Source organism: Podarcis liolepis (assembly GCF_965112155.1).
Source record: "Podarcis liolepis genome assembly, chromosome: 7".
NCBI lineage: Eukaryota > Metazoa > Chordata > Lepidosauria > Squamata > Lacertidae > Podarcis > Podarcis liolepis.
The window spans coordinates 59,664,735-59,687,657 of NC_139561.1; the positions used below are offsets into that span (position 1 = coordinate 59,664,735).

Consider the following 22,923-nt stretch of genomic DNA (forward strand, 5'->3'; position numbering starts at 1 on the left):
GTTCAAGAACATCTGGCATAGACAATTCTGAGCTAAGTGGACCAATGGTATTAAGGCAACAGCTTCCTGTGTTCCTAAAGCAGACTTTGCCAACCTGGTACCCTCCAGATGTTGTTGGACAACAACTCCCATCAGCCCCAGCCAGCCAACAAGGCTGTGCTAAAGCATTTCACATCCTGTATAGAAAGGGATGAGTGGCATGATCCCAGACAATAATGATAATGTTGATGATGATAATTGTTGTTGTTTCTGTTTCCCTAAAGGAGCCGAGGGTGGCAAACAGCACCCCCCTTAAAAAACAAAAACAAACCCAAGCAAATCTCCTCACAGCTGAATAAGTTCAAGGCTGCCATTTGCTTACAGCAGGGGTTTGTTGTCAAGATAGAACATGAGGGCATGGGGCCACAGCACTATACTTAAACCTTTCCTGGGGTTAGGGTAAGAAAGAGAAGTTTAAATATTGCCAGTGCCTCAGAAGAGAGCAGTCTTTTATCTCAGGTAGGCCTGTGTGTTGTCAGTCCCCATAGCAATCCAGCGAGATGTGGGCAAGGCCAGACGGAGGCCCTTCCTTTCAATGCCACATTCATCCCCTGACAAAGGAGGAGATGGGGCCTCTGCTGATAAGGCATATTGTGGCAGAAGAGTCGGCCACATGTGTGAACAGAGAGAGGGCGATAGCAGGGAGTGGTGGCGGTGGGGCAGGCAATTGTCTGGAAAACGTGGAGCGCGTTTTGGTCTGTTCTCAGTCCTAGCGCCATAGCAACCGATCATCGGAGGCCGCAGAGCAAAAGAATGTGCATTGTGTTGCTTCAGCGGTTTTTCAGGCGCTCAGCTGGGATCGATTGGTGGGGGCCGGGGTGTGTCTGCCCCTGCAGGATGGTCTAAGGCTGCCTGGGGGCCCCCCAATTCTCCGTGTGTAGCAAAAAAAGGAGGGGCAATGGTGCGGTTGGCTCCCTGTACTTCCAGTCTCTCAGAAATGGGAGAGTCTTGGCCGAAAAGCAGGCAGGAGAAGTTGTTGCCTCAAAACAGTTAATTAATTGGGGAAGGTGTTGTCATTGTGGGACACATTCCACCAGGGCATCCTTGAAATGAGGGAGAGCAAGTAGAGGTGTGTGTGTGTGCATGCGCTCAATGCCCATGACTGTGCCTTGGTTCCTCGTGTGTAGGGCTTGTATGTGTAGGACTATTATGGGAATAAAAAATGTGGGTGGGGGAGGGTTAGAGCCATTTTGGAGGAAATATTACATAAAAATGCATTAAATAAGTTAGATTTGATTCCCTTGCCCCCGATCAACTATGTTTACAGAAGTACATCTGTGAAATTGTGTCATGTTCAGAACAATAGATTTCACCAGGAAATGTCACTGGACAGGCTGGTGCACTCTGCACATGTTTAGCGGTGTTCCCTTCTTTGTTTTGTTGGCTGAGCCCTGGCACTGACTGCAGACTGTAGGGTTGTTCATTTGCCCAGCTGGTTTTTCCTTTGCTCCAGGAAGCTTGCAATGTTTCTTCTTCCTCATACCAGGACCTTAGCAATTAAGTGCTTGGATGCATTAAGCAGCCTTTGATCTGAGCGATGGTCCGAGACTTCTTCCGCTATGCCTTTGGCTGCTGCATCTCCTCTAGGTGGCCAGAAGGGGGCAGAAGCAAACTCTGAACCGAGGGGTGGGGGTGGAATTCAAGCAAACACCCACTGAATATTTTGGTTCTGCCATCACTGGGCATCGCTTTGACCCCTAATCCCTAAGATTGAGGGACCTGGTTCAGTTATTTAGTAACGACAGAAAGGCACTCTGCACAGGCCTTGTGGCACCCTTTTAAAAAAATTATTCATAGACTGAGCCCTGGCACAAGTTAAGCCCAGAATTAATTTGGAGAGTTAATCGGGGGTGTATGTGTGTATTTTCAGGTAACTAAAATGAGATCTCAGGTTGGGCTGAAGTCTTAGCCCTTGAATGCTCAGTTCCTCTTTCAGTATCACCCTGGTTTGGTGCCCCAAATATTGCACTGCCTTGGAAACTGCCTGGTTTCCTTTGGGAACTTCTGTTGCCCATGCTGAGCTGGGAAGTAGTTCCCTCCTGCCCCATTTGACTTCTGCTACCACATTAGCTGGAACCCCTGCTAGGAAGGCCTTGGAGGCTATGGAGATAGGAGAGCAGGATCACGGCCTTATGGGGGATGGGCACACCAGGCATGCCACTGAGTCATCCTGGTGGAATGCAGCCTGTGGCCAGATGCCACCCATTGGGAACAAGGTGTGTGTGGGGGGGGGAGGGAAACATCTGGTTTACAGGAAGGGCTGCTGCTCATTGTATCCAAAAGGTCCCAGGTTCAATCCCTGATCTGATGGCATCTCCAAGTAGGGCTCAGAATGTCCCTTGCCTGGAACTTAGAGACCTTCTGCCAGTCGGTATAGAGAGTGTTGAATCCTGAGGACCAGTGGGTCTAACTTGTGGCAAGGCAGCATCCTGTATGCTTATGTGACTTGAAGCACAGAGGGGGCAGGGTTTCGCTGTCTGGAAGTCCCTGTCTGGAAGTGCTTCGAGGGGCTAGTGTAGGACTGGGGAGTAGATTGACTGACCCCACCTGAAAGCCACCAGCCCCTTTGGACTGCTTCCTCCAGGACCTTTGAAGGTGACTTCCACCATGCCCCTTCACAGGCACAGAGATGCACCACTGGGCATTTTTGTGGGAGAGCCATCACTATTGTGCCATTCAAACATGTGTAGTCCTACCCAGGCAAATTCATAGGCCTGTAGAAGTGTCTAGTCCCAACTCCCTGCAGTGCAGGAATCACTGCTAAAGAATCCCTGACAGATGGCCATCCAAACTCCAAACTTAAAAACCTCCACTGAAGGCGCGTCCACCGCCTTCCTAGGGAGTCCGTTCCACTCTTACCACCAGAAAGCTATTACTAGGATTTAGTTGGAATCTCCATTCTTGTCATTGGAATCCATTGGCTTGGGTCATCCCTTCTGGAGCAGCAGAAAGCAAGCTTGCTCAGTCTTCCATGTGACAGCCCTTCAGATATTTGAAGGTAGCTATCATATCACCTCTCTCCTCAGCTGTTAATCCTCTTTCATTTAGAGGGGGTGTGTGTGTGTGCAGAAGGAACTTCTTTTTTTCATCTAAGCCAGTTTCCAGAATGAGAAGAGAGGTGTGCAGTTTGAGAGGAAGAGTCCCAGCTGATGGGCAGCAGAATAGCACCTGCTTGGCAGGTAAAATGTCCCAAGGTGCTTGGCAGGTAAAATGTCCCAGTGGCATCTCCGGTCAAAAGGGTAGCAAGGCTGGGGAAGGCAGTTCCTGTTATTGTTTGTTGCTGTTGTTGTTAATTTCTTTACTTGCCCTTCACCAGCAGGTCCTAGGGCAGGTCATAGCCATTTAAAAGTCAGAATTAAAAACAATTAAAACAAATTGCAGCCACTGGAAGAGGGTGGGCCCTGAAAACATACACCTCACATGTCAAAGGACAGGGTGAAAACAGTGCATCTTTGGCATTCCCCGAAAGCTGCCGTCTGCACCTACCTCTGTGGGGAGGAGGAGGGTTCCATTAAGGGGCTGATAGCTGAGGTAGAGCCAGCCCTTCTGCAACACAGTGCCCTCCATATATTTTGGACTATAACTCCCATCAGCACCTGCCAGCACAGCTGTGTCATCCAAGGCATAAATTGTGCATGCCAGTTGCCAGGGGCACCAGGTTGGCAAAGGCTGAGTACTGAGCTAAATGCCGTAGTGGGCTGACTCAACACAGGGTGCCTCCATGTGGCAGAATTGTACCCCATTGCCCTATTTGTGACGTTGTAAGGGATCCTAGGGCGCCTGTACCTTATAGATTCTGCTCCGCTCCAATAACACTCAAACAGAGCTATTACCAAAGCATCAGTTGTGTTCTAGGCTTTTTGTTCCTTGGGACTCTTGCATATCTAGTTTAGGAGAGGCAGTTGGGATGCAGCCCCTTCCCGTAGCTCCCTGAGTGATGTGTGGTCTGAATGTGATTTCTATCGGTCTATGTCTGTCTGTCTATCTATCTATCTATCTATCTATCTATCTATCTATCTATCTATCTATCAGCTATCTATCTATCTGGAATTTGCCATATATACATACATATATATACCGTATTTTTTGCTCTATAAGACTCACTTTTTCTCTCCTAAAAAGTAAGGGGAAATGTTTGTGCATCTTATGGAGCGAATGTAGGCTGAGCAGCTATCACAGAAGCCAGAACAGCAAGAGGGATTGCTGCTTTCACTGCGCAGCGATCCCTCTTGCTGTTCTGGCTTCTGAGATTCAGAATAATTTTTTTCTTGTTTTCCTCCTCCAAAAACTAGGTGCGTCTTGTGGTCTGGTGCGTCTTATAGAGTGAAAAATACTGTGTGTGTGTGTGTGTGTGTGTGTATATATATATATATATATATATGCTTTCGTAGATTTTCACGGGTACAGGAATGCAGGTTTTGGTGTCTTCGGGTGTCTTCCCGTGTAAGAGTTGGGGTGTCTAGGCGACGTTTCGACGAGGTCTCACTCGTCATCTTCAGGCTGGTGCTTTCGGCTTCTTGTTACTGGAACAGAGCAGGATCTCAGTGTTTGAGTTCCTATAAATACTGTTGAGGGGGTGTGGTGTATAGCCTCCAACGTTCTGGGCAGAGAGGAAGTTCCCAGGTTAGTGTGCCTATTCTTCTTTTGTTCCTTAATTACTTGAGGGATATCTTGGTTGATTTCTTGAGTGATATTCTGAGTACCACTTAGGTGGGTCATTAAGTGTGGAGTAGTTGCTAAAGCTTTCGTGTCTTGACCTCTTGAGCTTGTGAAGAGTTTTTCTGAGAAGATGGCTGTACTGCACTTAGTTGTGCTCTGGCTTGGCTTCGTGTATAGGGGCGAGCTGTGGTTTTGTGCCCTGTGCCAGCCAGATCTGTGTAGGGATTGCAGGGGGGTGCAGCATCCGGAGGTGCCACTATGGTTTGGCTACTGGATGGTGTCTGTAATTTATCTGTGGAGAGGGTCTGGGTTTGGGTCTGGTGTGGTTGATTGGTGATGGCGTTCTGTGTGCCTCTGGTTCTGGTGTCGGTTTTTGTGGGGAGGGCTAATTTCCAGATGTCTGGCAGGCGGGACGTGTCGTCACGCTTGTTCATGTTGTGAGGGTGTTTCTCTATCTCGATGGCTTCCATGATTATTCTCTTGTGGTGATGTTCCATGTTAAAGAGCAATTTGGAATCTGCAAAATTAATTTCGTGTCCTGTTTCTTTCATGTGTTGGAAAAGAGAGGAAGTTTTTTCTTCTTTTTTGACGGCATTCTTGTGTTCTGCGATACGTGCATTTATTCGTCTGTTTGTTTGTCCAATGTACGTGGCTGGGCAGACTTTGCAGGGTATTTCATAGACCCCTTGGTTTTCCAACTGGATTTTATCTTTGGGGTTTCTGAGGATATTGGCTATTATACACCACACCCCCTCAACAGTATTTATAGGAACTCAAACACTGAGATCCTGCTCTGTTCCAGTAACAAGAAGCCGAAAGCACCAGCCTGAAGATGACGAGTGAGACCTTGTCGAAACGTCGCCTAGACACCCCAACTCTTACACGGGAAGACACCCGAAGACACCAAAACCTGCATTCCTGTACCCGTGAAAATCTACGAAAGCAAATATCTCACCTCTACGGGGAGGAAACCTTCCAGCTGACAAGAACCTACGAGAAACTAGAAATCCGAAGAGCCACCATCTTATGTGATCTCTTGTTCCTACGCAACTGCCGAGACAACAACTTAATTCCCACATGCTTCCAACTTAAATTCCACTCTAAAACCCCAGCTACCGAAAGGATCCTGAAACGAACTGAACTATCCCTAATCAGAAACGAAATACATAAGAAAAGATACCTACTAAACCAAACCAACAAAGATCTGCTCACTCTTCACCTCAAACTCTGTAACAAAATCCACCCTGCACTCTGGGACAAATGCAAACAACTAGCCGTCTGGAGAGCTGAAACTGAGACCTCACATAAGACAGACAGACACACCAACAAACTCCACAAACTAGAGAAACGCCAGAAGCCCAGCCACCCTCCACAACAACCCATGAAACAAACAGTACATAACATATCAGACAGGATCCTCACCTCAACTGAAACCAAAGTACTCTCCAAAGGTTTCAACTTTGCAGTCGCCCCGAGACGCATCCCCACGGAAAACATCATATGCGGAGTCGAAGCTAGCCTAACCAAAATCAACCCAGATGAAGCCAATAAAATCAGACTTGAAGTCACCAACATCCTCTGCTCCAGCAAACCACCCAGAAGCAATTTACACAAAGAAGAACAGAAAGCACTCACCAACCTGAGGAAAGACAACAACATAATCATTCTCCCAGCAGACAAAGGTAATGCCACTGTTGTGATGAACACATCGGACTACCAAGCAAAACTATCAAATCTACTCCAAGACCCTACCTACCAACCTATAAAAACAGATCCCACCACCTATCTGGAAAAAACCACCAAATCCAAAATAAAAGCCTCTCCTATCAGTGAAGAAATCCAGCTAAGAATCATCCCCAGAGAAAAATCATCCAGATGCCCCAAACTCTACGGTCTCCCCAAGATACACAAAGAAGGAACACCACTCAGACCAATAGTCAGCTCCATAGGCTCACCTCTACAAAATCTCGCTAAATTTCTCGCTAAGCAACTTCAGCCCTATGCAGAATCCATCGCTTCACACGTTACTAACTCCTTCCAGTTCATAGAAACAATAAAGAAGCAAAACCTACATCCCGATGACCTACTTGTGAGCTTCGATGTTGTATCTCTCTTCACACAAGTGCCCATTAATGAAGCCTTGACAGCCATTCAAAACAAATACAATCCCCCCGAATACATCCTGGACCTGACCAACCACTGCCTAACCAACACGTACTTCATCCACAATGGACAAAGATACAAACAGATAGAAGGAGCACCTATGGGATCACCCCTCTCACCGGTCATCGCAAATTTGTACATGGAACACTTTGAAACCAATGCTTTAGACAAGTCAGAACACAAACCCAAACTTTGGCTCAGATATGTTGACGACACCTTTGTAATTTGGCCACACGGGAAAGAAAAACTAGATAGCTTCCTCACACATCTCAACAGCCTACACCCCAAAATACAATTCACTATGGAAATAGAAGCCAACAACCAACTTCCCTTCCTTGACGTCCTAATCTACAAAAAACCTGATGGCTCCCTAGGACACACTATCTACCGGAAAAAAACACACACCAACCGCTACTTACATGCACAATCACACCACCACCCTGCACAAATAAACTCCGTAGCCAAGACTCTCATCTCCAGAACCAAACGCCTGGCTGACAAAGACCACTTGACAACTGAGTTACAGAATCTCTCAAATGTGTTAATCGCCAATGGATACCAGCAAAACAGGGTTACGAAGCTAATCCAAAAAGAAACACCCCCCAAAAACCAAGACACAGAAGAAAACAATGGCATGGCCCTCCTTCCTTATATCAAGGGCACTACAGACAAAATTAGCAAAATCCTCCATAAACACAATATCAAAACAGCCTTTTGCACCAACCAAAAAATAGCCAATATCCTCAGAAACCCCAAAGATAAAATCCAGTTGGAAAACCAAGGGGTCTATGAAATACCCTGCAAAGTCTGCCCAGCCACGTACATTGGACAAACAAACAGACGAATAAATGCACGTATCGCAGAACACAAGAATGCCGTCAAAAAAGAAGAAAAAACTTCCTCTCTTTTCCAACACATGAAAGAAACAGGACACGAAATTAATTTTGCAGATTCCAAATTGCTCTTTAACATGGAACATCACCACAAGAGAATAATCATGGAAGCCATCGAGATAGAGAAACACCCTCACAACATGAACAAGCGTGACGACACGTCCCGCCTGCCAGACATCTGGAAATTAGCCCTCCCCACAAAAACCGACACCAGAACCAGAGGCACACAGAACGCCATCACCAATCAACCACACCAGACCCAAACCCAGACCCTCTCCACAGATAAATTACAGACACCATCCAGTAGCCAAACCATAGTGGCACCTCCGGATGCTGCACCCCCCTGCAATCCCTACACAGATCTGGCTGGCACAGGGCACAAAACCACAGCTCGCCCCTATACACGAAGCCAAGCCAGAGCACAACTAAGTGCAGTACAGCCATCTTCTCAGAAAAACTCTTCACAAGCTCAAGAGGTCAAGACACGAAAGCTTTAGCAACTACTCCACACTTAATGACCCACCTAAGTGGTACTCAGAATATCACTCAAGAAATCAACCAAGATATCCCTCAAGTAATTAAGGAACAAAAGAAGAATAGGCACACTAACCTGGGAACTTCCTCTCTGCCCAGAACGTTGGAGGCTATACACCACACCCCCTCAACAGTATTTATAGGAACTCAAACACTGAGATCCTGCTCTGTTCCAGTAACAAGAAGCCGAAAGCACCAGCCTGAAGATGACGAGTGAGACCTCGTCGAAACGTCGCCTAGACACCCCAACTCTTACACGGGAAGACACCCGAAGACACCAAAACCTGCATATATATATATATATATATTCATTATATATTCAAAATATATTATTTTTTTGTTGTAGTTTAATCCTGAATATATCCAAGAGCAACCAAACTGGTGACCTCCAGTTCCCATCCGTCCAGCAGTACCATGCAGGGACTGATGGGAATTGTAGTCCAAAACACCTGGAAAGCCTCCGGTTGAGGAAGGCTGCACAAGAGCATTTCTTTGAGTTTTGCTGTGAACACGATACACTGCCCATGGAAATCCCACAGCAGAGTGTGATTTAGCTGTGAATCCTAAACTGGAGAGGATTGCACTCAATAACCCTTTGGGTCTCTTCCAACTCAACAGTTCCATTATTAAATTTCTATACTGCCCTTCATCTGAGGATTACAGGGCGGTTTACAATAGAGAAACACAAAAATGCATACCATAATAATAGACAAAAAGCATACCCCCCGCCAGTATTGTTGTTTATTTAATTTCTATGATTCTGTGACTCCCTGGTAGGGAAAGGAGATCACTTGTCCTGCCTGAAATTGAGCTTGTGTGGCATGGGAAGACCAAGAAGGGACTGAGACATCTTTTCCCTCTCAGATGGTGACCTCTGCTTCCCATCTGCCTAGGAAATATCATCTGGCCCTGGGCTGCTGCATGAATAGGCTCAGTTCCTGCAGCAGGAAGAGTTCCACATGCTGTGTTGCTCCTGGGGTTCCTTCTCCTTGGATGCCACCCTTCTGCGGCCTAGCCTGCCTTCTCAAGTGGCCTCGCATCATGAAAGCAGGCGGGCAGGCAGGCAGGCAGGCAGGCAACCTCCTGCCTTTTGCTGTCTCTCCGGCTCTTCCTGTTCAGCCTGGGAAGTCTGCGTTTAGACATAAACCTGTTTGGTAGCTTTTCTAAGAATGGAGGGGAAGGCAGGGAGGCAGACGGGCTGACCCAGGGAGGAGCAGGGGGTGATGATGTGGCAGGCTGCCATGCAGCTGCTAATGCTATAGTGCCCAGCTCTCCTTTAGCCAAGGCCCAAAAGCACATTCTGCCTGAACTCTCCAGGGCAGGGAGATGTGCTGCCCTTGTTGTGCATTGTGGCACAACAAGAAAACCACCCCATTCTCTGGCTCTCTTTGCAGTCGCAAAGTGCCAGTGCAGTGCCCGTGAGTATGTTTCCTAGTGGTGCCCACAGCCTCCCCCTCTCTGGCTGAAATTAGGCTTGAAAGAAGCCATTCATTGTAGTCAACAGGGGGGGGGGGTTGTAGTACAAACAGGAGGTTTGTATATATTATGAAACAGAAAGTGATTAAAATAAGTATGCAAAGTGAATGCCAACAGATAGGAAGGCTGTGGGCTGTGCAGGTACCTGGATGGACAGCTCATTGGATTACTTCTGGGAGAAAGAAAGGCGGGGAAAATTAGTGTTGTGGTATAAGGAAAGAGGCTGGGCACAAAGCAGGAGGAGAAACCGAGATCAAAGTGGATATAATTATTATATTCCATGGTGCAACCTGCTTGGCTTCCGTGGGCGCTGAAGCCGTCTACAGAGGTCATCTGAACTTTGCGTCTTCAGGATGTTTGTGGCAATTGTAGCATTTTGGGTGTCATGTGGGAACCTCAGAGAACCATTCCCCTTTCTTTGCAATGCAGGGACATCCATGCCTCAAAACCAACCCTGGACCTCTTGATGCCATTATTCATAAATCATTTTCTAGAGCACTTTTTGGCATGCGCGGAAGTCCATAGCTATGATCTCATCTATGCTCAGTTGTCTCCTGCTGGCCGTTTCCTCCTCATTCTTGCTGCTTTCCTCACACATGACGAATTTGGCCCCGGGAATCTCCTGCTGCTGCTCCAAGCCGGGCCTGAGTTTTGTGATGTATGAAAATTGGAATGTGTTTGGGGAGAGTGACGGAGCTGGGGTTACAGAGTTCAGGCGGCAACATGCACATTATTCTTCATTTCAGTGACACACACTTCAGCAAATGGGAATGTAAGAAAGAAGCATGTACAAAAAAATTATTTATGCCAGTGCTTATTGGAACTAAAGACCTTCCCTTGAACAATCAGGGGTCCGCTTTCATTTGCAGAGGAGCAGCATGTATATGAGGGATGATCTTGCCACTTCATGGCCTGTGCCAAACCCTCTGGACAAGGGCTTCATAGTGTTGTTCACATGCAGGGTACAGAATGGAGAGGAAATAATAAACTATAACTGAAGTAAGAGCAGAGAAAATGAGGTGGGAGGGCCAACAAGAGCGATCTTTTTGGTGCAAGAAAGAAAGTGATCAGGAACTCTGAATTATATGGGTGGGTAACACATGTCCCTACCCTGATAGTGAATTTTACTGAACGCAGTGGGATTTTCCACTGGAATGGTGGTTGCATGTGTGTGAGCTTTTTCTGTAGGACAATGTTGACTTCGGGACACCAATTGGCAATGTCAAACAGCTGGCTGGATCACACTTGCATGTCTTGTTACATGACAACCACAACATTGCATGTTTGGGATTTTTTTTAGTTTAATTTAGTTTCTCTTTAGAGAAGAGGTGAGTAAGAGGTGACACGGAGAAAGTGAGTAGAGGAAAGTTTTCCTCCCTGTCCAATAACACTAGAACTCATGGACATCCAGAAATGACTGGCTCATCTTTTTAAAACGATTAAATAGGCCTGTTAGCATAAAAAGGCCTCCCAAGAGATGCCTGAAAGTTCACAGTGAGGATGTTTTATAGTGCAACCCCTAGTGTGGCTGTGCCATATCATCAATAGTCCAAAGTGCACTTGCTTTTCTGTATTGCTCCCTCTCCCCCAGAACGCAGGACACAAAGTGCTCCACATCCATTCTCTCAGTAACAGCCTTGCAAGGGTGTCTAGTACTGCTGGGGCTGTAACTTCAGTGGTGTGGCCTGAAAGGCCTTGTTGATTATGATTGCCTCTGGATGCAAAGTGGTGTCACTGTATTTTTTTTTAATAATATTTATTAAAGTTTCATAAAAAGGAATTACATAAAAACAAAAAATACAAAAGTAAAAGACAAAAATAAAAATACAAGAAAAATACAGAATAAAAAAGTAAGTACACTTACAGAAAAAAGGAAAAAAATAAAAATAAAAAAATCAATCTTTCCATATCTTACATTCATATCCTTGTTTCCCTGACCTCCTCATACCTCCCTTTTTTGTGTTCCAATTCAGTTAATTAATTCAGCAATTTCTTTCCCTCCTTATTATCCTGATCTTTAATCTTAATATATTGTAACATTAAATTTTTACCTATTTAGAAATCTAATTTTCCATATTCTTTTATATCATTACAGCTAGAAACCACTTAACTTCAATCAAACATCACTCTAACATTCATTAATTTTGCAATATTTCTGTAAATAATCTTTAAATTTCTTCCAATCTTCTTCCACCGACTCTTCTCCCTGGTCTCGGATTCTACCAGTCATTTCCGCCAGTTCCATGTAGTCCATCACTTTCATCTGCCATTCTTCCAAAGTGGGTAGATCTTGTGTCTTCCAATACTTTGCGATGAGTATTCTTGCCCAGGAGAAAGGCCTCTGGTTTCTTCAAGAAGGTATATTTAAATACCTTTTTCAGTTCATTATATATCATTTCCCAGAAAGCCTTAATCCTTGGGCACGTCCACCAAAGGTGAAAGAATGTACCTTCAGTTTCTTTACATTTCCAACATTTATTATCGGGCAAATGATAGATTTTTGCAAGCTTGACTGGGGTTATGTACCACCTGTATATCATTTTCATAATATTCTCTCTTAAGGCATTACATGCTGTAGCAAAGTGGTGTCACTGTAGGCTGGGTTGGGCAACCCTTTGTCTCTCAAGAGCTACTTTCTCAAGGGGATAATCTGCCAAGGGGGGAGGCTACATGCTGATGGGGAGGCCACCCTCTTTTCTCTCCTCCGCATCCAGAGGACTGCAGGGGGAAGGACTGAGTTTGCAGAGGGCTTCTGAACTTAGGCCAAGGGCTTTGGATTGTCCTCCTTGGCATCTTTGTTGTGAAAGGGTTAAATCAGCCTTTGTCAACCAAGTGCTGCAGCTGGGGCTGATGGGAATTGTAGTCCCAAACCTCTGGAGGGCACCAGGCTTGCAAAGGCTGCCCTGTATACCTTACACTGGAGAACAGAGGGGGAAGCCAATTCAGTTTTAGACCAGAAGGCCTGTGTAGACACCCTTAAGGAGTTCAATGACTCATCATTTGAACCAGGGACATCCTGGTTCACAGTCTTTTCGGTGCTGCCCCAGCATCACACAGTACCACAATCTAAAGGTGCCTCATTTATGCCAGAGGTTCAGGACCGATGAGCAAGTCTGATTTGAGATGAGCCACTGGCTCTGTCTGGGCATGTTGCTGGCAGAACAAGAGGCTGCAAATGAAAGTCAAATTCAGCAGGAAATCAGCAGCTATTTCTGGAAAGCCTTTGAGGGCTTCTCTCCCTGTTTAGCCTCTTTCTTTTGATATTCTAGTGCCCAATCAGTCTGGGAGAGAATCACAAGAGACAAGGAGCTTGGGGTGAGTGAGGGGAGCGGGTCGCAGTGAAACCATTTTGCTCCTTGGGAGAAGAGCAAGGCAGGTGTGCAACAGTTACCTGCATTTCAGATGTTTCTGTTTTAATTCAGTTCAACCGCTTCCCCCAAAGAATCTTGGGAACTGCAATTTGGTGCAGGGCGGGGTGGGTGATAATGCTTCAGAAGCCAAGAAGCTCCTAATTACACAAGGCTAAGAGTCAAAGGGGCACGTGGCACGTTAAAGACTATTATGGCTTTCTGCATCCTTTGCCCTACAGGTGTTTTGTACTGAAATAGACCATCATCCCAGGCATTCTGGCTGGAAATTGTCCAAAATATCTGGAGGGCAAGCACCAAGTTGGCAAAAGCTGCCCTACTTCTTCAGAGTCAGCTTAAGAGCTGCATTGTCCAGAGCACCAGGAAGAACTTTTCTCTTTCTTTCTTTCTTTCTTTCTTTCTTTCTTTCTTTCTTTCTTTCTTTCTTTCTTTCGAAATATTCTCTCCCACCCCTTTTGCTAATGGCATATGAATGTTTATTTCTGCCTCAATGGTGGTGTGGCTTGATCATCTTATGCCCTGGACTCTAGGTAGCCATGTGCATTACTTCCATTGTGAAGCACCACATTTCAGATCCTCCCCACTGCCATTCCCTGCTTTGCAACTGCTTCTACGTTCCTGACATGTTAGAGCAACAAACAAACAAAAAAGCAACTTAACAAGCCTGATTTTTTAAAAAAGAAAAGAAATGCTCTGAGCATGTGCAGTTACACTTTTGAAGCACAGCACAACAGGAGTAATCAATCAGTCAGTCAGTCAGTCAGTCAATCAAAACAGAGTGTTTTTGTTATGCTCTGTTGACCCATAAACAAAGTGCAACTACAAAATCACAGCCTCCATGGAGCCCATTACTAATTATTAACACTGGCAAGCTAGCAAGTCTGAGAGGTAGGACAGCATTCTGACTTATTGCTCGCTGTTCTGGGATAGATTTATTAAGTCCCCTTAAGGAAGAGGCTCAGTAGGGTCTGTAACAAAGGGAGCCACCGCCTGGTAAGAGGATAAGTTATGAGTTCTCTAACCTCTTGATAAAAATCTACAGTGGATGAGAGACTGTTTGAATCTCCAAACCGTTACAAAGATGGCATCTGCCCTTGAAGGGAACTCTGGCAAATCTAAGATTTTGGAGGATGAAACAATAAAATGAGTGAATGAAATTGCTTTTTTATACTTAGGTATATTAAGGGAATTTGTATATGGCATATGTGCTTGATTGAGGCAGAACCAAGTGAGGCCGAGTGACTACAGGAATGAAATGGAGTTTGATTTTCTGCCTTGAGGCTAAACACATTTACTTGTGAATGAGCACTGTTCTGATGCAGAAAAGGAATATATATATATATATATATATATATATATATATGGGGGGGAGAACAAAAAAAACCATGAACGTGCTGCGATAGCAACCAGTGCCAGTTCTGCTATGCTCGTGCCACCTTCTCTGGGTGGTCATTTTGAGGCAGCAGGGGCTGGGCTAAAGAGCCCTGGACTTGGGCTCAGAGACCCAGCCCTGCTCAGCAGGTAAACAGAGACTGCCTGGACCTGAGTTGCTATAGGGTTTTTATTTTATTTTCTTTTTTTGCCCTTTAATAATTTCACATAGGCTGATAAAGAAGTACTGTAGAGCAGGGGTAGGGGATCTCTTTCAGCCCACAGGCTGCCTTCTCTCATGGGGAACCTTCCAGGAGCCGTCTAGGGGCAGGTGATAACAGCAACAACAACAACATTTATATACCCCACCCATTTGACTGGGTTGCATTGGATGTGGCTATTAACTTTGTACAGTAAGGCTGCATTACAGAGCCACACCATACATTTACAGCATGTCCAACACACATTTAAAGTGCATGACTTTCCCCAAAAGAATTCAGGGAACTGTAGTTTGTTTGGGGTGCTGGGAATTGCCACTCTGTGAGCGTGGAAGCTAAAGTTGGGGGTGGGGAGCCATGCGCATTGAGTGGCTCTGCCCATACAACCCATCCCCTGCTGCAAAGAAAAGGCAAGCACACATCCTCACTAGGCAAAAGCACTTGAGGGCACGGAGCAGGATTGGGGAAGGGTCCAGCCTTGAGGGGAGTCCCAACAGCTGGACAAAGAGGCCCAGAGGGCCAAATCATTCACCACTCACAAGCCTGAGGTTCCCCACCCTTGAAGTGGAAGGTGGCCTTTGCCTAGCAGAGTCCCAGTCCTGGTTGCATTTCCTTGAGCTAAACTGTAAGGAGAAATCTCAAGATGGAGACCCAGAGATTCATGGGTAATGTTGAGGGAGAAGGGGAAGGCCCAGAAAGAATGCAGGAGTCTCTGTATCTGTCTCTGTATCTGCCCTGGGCTGGACACAGCCACCTTAAATAGATGATTAGCTTGGCTGGTGTCCAAGGTGGTTGTTTTGTGATGCCATCAGGTTACGGTTTTTTTGGAGCAATACAAACCTAAGTAAAAAGCTCCTGCCTGAAGGAAGTTACAGTCGCAAGTAGACAGAGAGAAGGCAAGGCCGAGGCGAGGAATGTCTGTAATTCCACCTAGATGGCTCCTTGGGGTTGGGTTCGGTTCAGTTGGGGGGGGGAGCACTGATAAGTCCTTGCCCCCAGCTGCCCCCCAGGTCATACACCTTACTGCCCCTGCCTCCCACCCCCAACTCAGTGCTCTCCATATGTTTTGGACTATAACTCCCATCAGCCTCAGCAGGGGCTGATGGGAGATGTAGTCCAAAGCATGGCACAGGGGCAGGCATTTCTAATGGATCACTTTGTTGGCTTGAGTAGGGTCCCTCTCCATCCTTTCCCCCCATCCCTGTCTTAGCTCCCCATTTGGTCACCCAAGTGCCAGATGACAATGGTTGTTGCTGCTGGAGAATGAGCCAGCAGCACCTCTTCTCTCTCCCAGCCCTGCATGCTTGGAGCGCCCCTTGTCTGAGTGCCTTGCCGCCTGCCAGATGGCGTGGGCCTGACCTGCCGGGGTCTCCTCTCTTTCTAAGTGGCCTGATGAATATTCAGCTGTGGGGTGGGGGGGGTGAGGTTCTCCAGAAGGGTGAAAAGACGACCCTGACAGCTGGCAATGAAAAGACTTAATTTGCTCTGCAATGAAAGTAAGAGGAAGAGCTGAGGCTGAGCGGAGTTTAAGAAACAGAGTCTGGGAGAGGCAGGCCGTGTGCAGGAAACCCTACAAGATAAAGCATCCCCAGCTGGAGAAAACTGCTGCAGAGAAAGGAGACTGCATTGATGGCACACATTTCTGCATTTGGAACTTCTGGCTCTTCCCTAGTGCCTGAAATCTGTCTGTGGGGGAATTTTACTCTGCACGCCCTCAGTTGCACATGGGGATGAGGGCCTCTCCTGTGTGGGGAAGCTGCTCCTTGCTATGGGTGTGGGGGACGAGTGTTAGTACAATGGAGTCCAGGCACAATGCAATGTTCACACATGGCAAAGAGGAAAGGGACGGGAGAGAGAGTCGTAACAGTTCCAATTTGTAGCAAGAGGATCATAGGAAGCTGCCTTATACAGTGGTACCTCTGGTTACGTACTTAATTTGTTCTGGAGGTCTGTTCTTAACCTGAAACTGTTCTTAAACTGAAGCACCACTTTAGCTAACGGGGCCTCCTGCTGCTGCTGTTGCGCCGGAGCACGATTTCTGTTCTCAACCTGAAGCAAAGTTCTTAACCCGAGGTACTATTTCTGGGTTAGCGGAGTCTGTAACCTGAAGCGTATGTAACCTGAAGCGTATGTAACCTGAAGCGTATGTAACCTGCGGTACCACTGTACTGAGTCAGGCTCACTGGTCCATCCTGCTCTGTGTTGTGCAGTCAGGGGACTTCAACCTTTTCAGACCTGGTTTTAACCCAAATGTGCATTTGGGAACCTGTTTTTTAAAAATATTTTACCATATGTTTGCATAGTGCTCCTGTTGCAACTCACCTTGAATAAGGCCCTGTCCCACCCATCTGTTGAAGAGCAGTGGTCTACACTGACTGGCAGCAAGCGTCTCTCTAGGGGTTCCAGCAGGCATCTCTCCCAGAGACGCCAGCGATTGACTCTGGGACCTTCTGCATGCAAGGCAGAAAGCCTAACTTTCTAAGCTGGTCTTCCTAAGGCTCCCAGACGGGATTCATGTGTGCACATTTGCAGCTGCTTCCTCACTTTCTGGCTGCTCCTGAGGAGCCTGGAGTGAGGCCACTGTGAGGGGGCTGCCTGAGACAATGCCCCCATTCTTTACTGTGGCCCTTTTGCCCCCCCACCTCCAGTCAACAGGTGAGGAATGGGTGCTCCTGCGAAGCTGCCCAAGTTGTGTACAGTTCACGTGCTCGCTACTCACTAGTTATTGTTTTTACATTTCCAAACCTGTTCTTAAAGCCTTTTTGTTATCATGCTCCAAAAGGCAGGCCTTTACAGGTGAGCGGTTTCCCGAGTGCTCGCGCAGCCTCAAGCTAAAGCAGTTTTGAATGGGGTACCCTGGGAGGAGGGAATTGGGCCTGCATGACCCGGCCCTGAGCCTGGAGGGTCCGCGTCCCTTCCTGCCGCCCAGATATTGCGGGGGGAGGGGCTGAGAAGCGGAGAAGTCCCCCCCGCCCGCCCCTTCCATTGTTGCCCGCGCCGCCTTCTGAGGACCCCGACGGCGCTGGCGGCGGCGGCGGCAGCAGCAGGAGCGGCGCTCTCTCTCCTTCGGCGCCCAAACCCTCCCGGGGCGAAGCGGCGGCAGCGGCTGCGCTGGTCCCGCCCCGGCGAGGGAGGCGGCCGACGAGGGATGCTGAAGGAGAAAGGGACGAAGAGGCGCCTCGCCTCACCGTCGAGGGTTGGCTGAAGAGGACGCCGCCGGAGCAGCTGCAGCAGCCGCCCGGAGCGGGCCGGGCCGGGGGTCGGGATGGTGGTCTTCCTCGGGAGGAACCTCCCGTCGCTGCTGAAGCTCTTCAAGAAGAAGGGTGAGCCGGGGCGCGGCCGGGGCAGGGAGGCGTCCCGCCGGCGGGCTGGGCACCGGGGAGGGAAGCGAGCGAGCCCGAGACCCCCACCCTCCTCAGTCTTCGTGAACTTCTTCGGGGTCTGCAGCCGAGCGCAGGATCGGGCTTGCCCGGGGATTTCCCATTAAGCCCCCGGCCCTCACCCCCGCGCAAGGGTGTGTAGATATACTCGAGAGTAAGTCTCACCACCATCCGCTGCGTGCGCGCGCGCGCGCTTAGGATCGCAGCCCTGCAGTGCAATCCTTACGGGTCTACTCGGAAGTAAGCCCCACGCGCTCCTTTGGAGTGGGGGGTAAACTCGGGGAGGCGGCTGACTTGGGGGTGCAGCTGAAAGACCGGAAACTCTGGGCGGCGGAGCTTGCCCTTTGTCACCGTCGGGATGTTCGGCCTGGGGTTGGCTTTGCAAAGGGGGCTTGTGTCTATGGAGCTTCGGGGAGGGGGCCGGGGGGAGGTATGTGCCACCCGAGGCCCCTCTGCACGGCGTCCTTGGGATCCGCTGCCTGCGTCTGCCCCAGCCAGCGGTGGGGAATCTGCGTGGTGATGGAGGAAGGGGGGTGACTGGAAACAGCATCCCCCACCCCACCCAGCGTGTCTCTCCTGTGTTCTTTTCCAACAGGGTAGAGGTCCGTCCCCCCCATCCCTGGTTGTTCTCAGCTGCCTTCCTTGCCTTGTTGAACCCAGCAGCATCTAAGCTTTTAGGAAGCAGGGCTTGTTTGCCCATCTCTGCAGCGATTCTGCAGCCTCCTGCCTCTCCCCCCACCTTTCTCCGCTCAGATTTTGTTTTTCTCCTCTTTGGATGCTGGAAGCAAGAGAGGAGGATGAGTTAAATCTGATTCGGCAGGAACTGAACAGTTGCGCTCTCGCTGGCCAAGGGGTAGAAATTGCAAGGTCAACGCAGCGTTCCTGAAGCATCTCAAGGTGCACTTTGAGAAGCAGCCTAGCCCAGTGGTTAGTGCAGGTGTAACCTAGTGTGGTCTCCCAGTTCCACGTGGCTTTTCTTTATCATAATGCTGGCCGTACATTAAATATGTGGCTGTCTGAAGAGACACAGAGATAATTTGTGTTCATCTTCCCCACCCCAATTACTGTTTCGCGGGTTTTTGAGACTACAACTCCCATTAGCCCCAGCCAGCATGAGTTATAGTTCAAAACAGCTGGAGGGGCACCAGGTTGGAGAAGATCAAACATTTTAAAGCACGAAGTATTCTACTTGTGGGAGAAAGTTGCAGGAATCCAGTTGACCTGGGTTCAGAAGTTCTTCTCATTTTAAGGTGAGGCAACATTTAACAAAAGATTGGAGGGACTTTTGCGAACTAAGAGCATTACTTAGAAGTGAGGAGTACCTCTCTTCATGGGCATAGCTAGGATTTTTGTTGGGGGGACAGGCCTTTTGCTTGTGTGGAGGGGGGCAGAACCCCCACTGTGTATTTTTATTGATTTGGGGGGGGGGCAGCTGCCCCTCCCTGCCCCCCGCCCCGGCTACACCCATGCCTTTCTTGAAACTGAAACCATTTTTGGTGAAGCATCCCACAGCAATCTGAACAGCCTTGGATCAACCCCAGCTTCTACGGGCTTCACTGAATAAGGAGGTCTAGGCACATATTAGACCTTTGCATGCTTTTATGTGCTTTGATGGGCAGATCCTGACTCACCTGCTGCCCATATCTGCTCTCAGAACACTACAGTACTGCTAAGTCTCAGTTTAGATGATGAGATCAAGTCCTGTGCAGTTCCTGGTTGCTGTTTGGCATCCTGTCTCTGGTATCCTTTTGACCTCAGAGCCCCTCCCCATTCTGTTCCCCAGCTGTGTGGTTCTCCATGGGTCAGGCACCCTAGACAGGTTCCTTTTGCTTTCCAGAGAGAGGTTGGTGCGGAGAACCTGCTTTATTTGCTTTGCTTTGCATTTGCCCAGGGAAGAGAATGGATGTATGAGCAATACTTTAGTAAAGAGGCTCCATCAGTATTGATCTTGCTCTTAACACAGAGAACAAAGATGGAGCTTGGGGGGGGGGGGAGGGTGAGTGGCAGAACCAAATCCAGTGCAGAGTCAGCATCTCCAGGCCTGCAGGGATCAAGGTGACCTTGGAGAAAAACGGTTCACTTCTCTCTCATCTCGGCATGGGGCTGGGGGCCTTGTGTAGGCAGGGAGATTCTCCCATTCTTTATTTTGTCTGGGTTTTCTGTGTGTCGGCGATGATGAAGTTGTGGCCCTCCAGGTGTTGTTGGACTCCATCCTCTGACATGACCAGTGGGCAGGGATGGTGGGAGCAACTCCCGAAGGGCCACAGGTGCTCAAAGCTTTTCTTAGCTCCTGTTGAAATCTTGTGATGTTGGTAGTCTTTTAGGGGTTGGTGTGTGGAGTTCCCTGCTCCCATTCCATAGCCCAGTCCACTGAGTCCTTAGCCAAGGGGCAGATCCTGGTAGCTCATATCCAGCAGGCACTTTTCTGCTTGTTGTCTCTCCTGATGACTTCAGGCTCTCCAGCAATGAAGCAGTCTCTTTCCTGTGGGCTTGGAATGAACTTTCTGCGCTAAGGTTGAACCTCTCATCATCAAGACGCAGAGGAATGTTAAGTAGCCTAATTGCTAGCTTTGTGTTTGTTTCTGATTGATGCTTAGTGCTTGAGAGGCACATAATTGTTGCCATGTTTAGAGGTTCAGTCTTCAGCATCCCAAATATGAAAGGATATTGGGGGTGCGAGCTGGGAAGGACTTCCCTTCTGGGATATTGCCGGGTGTGGGCTACGGCAGGGGTGGGGAGATGGGCCACAAATCTTTTTCTGAATGGCCCAAGTGGTTTTTGTGGGTAATGAACTTGGGGAGAAATTGAATGCGTATGCATGATCTGGGTTACTCAGTGGGATAGTTGTTCCTCAAAAAGTCAAATAAATTTATCTAGGGAGCGATAGATTGGGACTGTTGAGTAGATTTGTAGCAAGATCTGGTGGGGAAATTAACTGGGTAAATTAATTGAATTGGACCTGATTTGGATGGCTTGGGATGAGGTGCAAATGAATTTATTTGGGGTGATTTGCATAGGAAATTCTTTGGTTTTCATTCTACAACAAATGGAGATCTATACGTATCAATGAGCACATGCATGTCCTATGCAAGTGCTTCCAGTCTCTTTAAGTACATAGCAACACAGCTTCACTCTACCTGGACCAGGAATAAACAGGACTGGGTTACTTAGACAGGTGGTCCAATTTGTAAGGTGGTTTCAAGGTGCTCTAACACCACACATAGCTCTTCTAGGATACTCCCAACTGCACCTTTTTCAGGCAGCCCTAAGTGTGAAAAAAGGTGTAGTGAGTGTACAAACAGGTGTTGGAAGAGAGGAATAGTCGCTTCCACCAAAGGGCAACCTCATAATCTGGTTCATCTCCCCTTGGGACAAGCCCCTTACCTGGTTGCCCTCTGTTTAAATGCCAAGCTGTATGCTGTGTTGGAGTTCCATGTTTGGCACACTGAAAATAATATGTTTGTACAAGCAATTGTGAGGGGCCCTGATTTGAAGCAGGACTGTGGAGGAGGGGTCTAATCAGAGGCCCCCAGTCTAAATCTGCCTCCCTTGGAGCTGCTATTAGCCAGAGAGGGAAATTGTGTTGGTTTAAAACCCACCACCCTTTGTGATGGGCCTAGATGCACAGAGACTAGAGTGGCAGACTGAGTTGGGGGATGTTGTTGGAGGTGCTGCGCGCTTTTCCATATATCTCCATGTTTTGCAACACCTCCCCTGTGCAAGCTGTGTGGCCGTTGCCCACCAGATATTCGGATGACAGTTCCTATCAGCCAGGTGATGGCTGGGCTCTAGTTAGGCGTTCCCAGAGTATCAGCCAGCAAGTTGGGTTATATATAACTATCTAAATACCTCTTAAGAGCTGAGTGGGTGGGCAGAAATGCCTGGGGAGTTCCCGGGGTGTGTTTTGACTTGCCAGGGTAGAGGCATGCAAAAGCCTCCTATAATTGTTTGGAGACAGTGAAGAGTTTTGCACAAGGGCTTTCCTCTTGGCACAGTTTCCCTTGGCAGCTAGATTCCGCCGCCCCCCCCCCCCACTCTGAAGACTCAGGCAAGGTAATGGTGTTTCTGTCTTTCAAACCATTTTCATACAAAAGGTTAAGACCAGAGTGGAACATACTGTCTGTCTTTCTAATAGTACAGTAAATGGAAAGGCAGGACTTTTTGCACGGCTTCATTCTGTCCTGGTGTAGGATATTCCATTTAATCCCAAAACTGCCAGTAAGGAGTGTGTTGTTCTCACCAACCATCCTGTGAAAGGAAAGAGCTTCCTTTCCAGTCGGCCTCTCCTGTCTAAATGATGGTGCCTGCTGCCAGTTCTCCCTACCATACCTCTTCCTAAATATGCCTTTTTAACGAGCTATTCCATCGCCTGCTTTTGGCTCTTCCACACACAACTTTTGGCCAGTGTGTCCTAGGCTGTAAATAAGTGCTCAGTACAGGAACAGAGTTGTGTGTTCAATAAAAGAGTCGTGGGAATACTCATCCATCAAAACTAGATACTTGCTTTTATTTTGGTAAAAGATCAGCAGCTGATATTCTTGGCATCATACTGTAGTCTAAAAAGACAAAGTTGTTCCCTTTGTGGCATCCTGCTTTTTAGCTGGCCAATAATAATATAGTTACTTTATTTCTAAAAGAATCCCAGGTTGTGGGGTTCTGACTAGTCAGTGGTTGTCCAGACTTAAAAGTCATGATTTTTGCCTTGATTGGACTAAAGAAACAATCTGGGTGGTTTGGGAGAGTAACCTTTGCCTTGGTAGAAAGGGCAGGGGGCCGTTTATATGCTTGCGTGCAGCTCCTTTCTCAGGAGGCAGGCCAGGAA

The 22,923-nt window shown here is 47.8% G+C and overlaps 1 protein-coding gene across 3 annotated transcripts in view; it reads left to right on the forward strand.

Annotated features, from left to right (window-relative positions):
• NHSL3 (NHS like 3) overlaps positions 1 to 22,923 on the forward strand; it is a 60,353-nt gene that overhangs the window by 23,319 nt on the left and 14,111 nt on the right. The window contains exon 1 of one of the 3 annotated variants that reach the window (XM_083511568.1): positions 17,712 to 18,044. The exons of the other annotated variants lie outside the window; for them this stretch is intronic. Coding sequence (XP_083367694.1) covers positions 17,987 to 18,044 — 58 coding nt within the window. The 5' untranslated portion in view covers positions 17,712 to 17,986. Of the gene's footprint in view, positions 1 to 17,711; positions 18,045 to 22,923 lie in introns of those variants that run through there. 3 annotated transcript variants of the gene reach the window in all.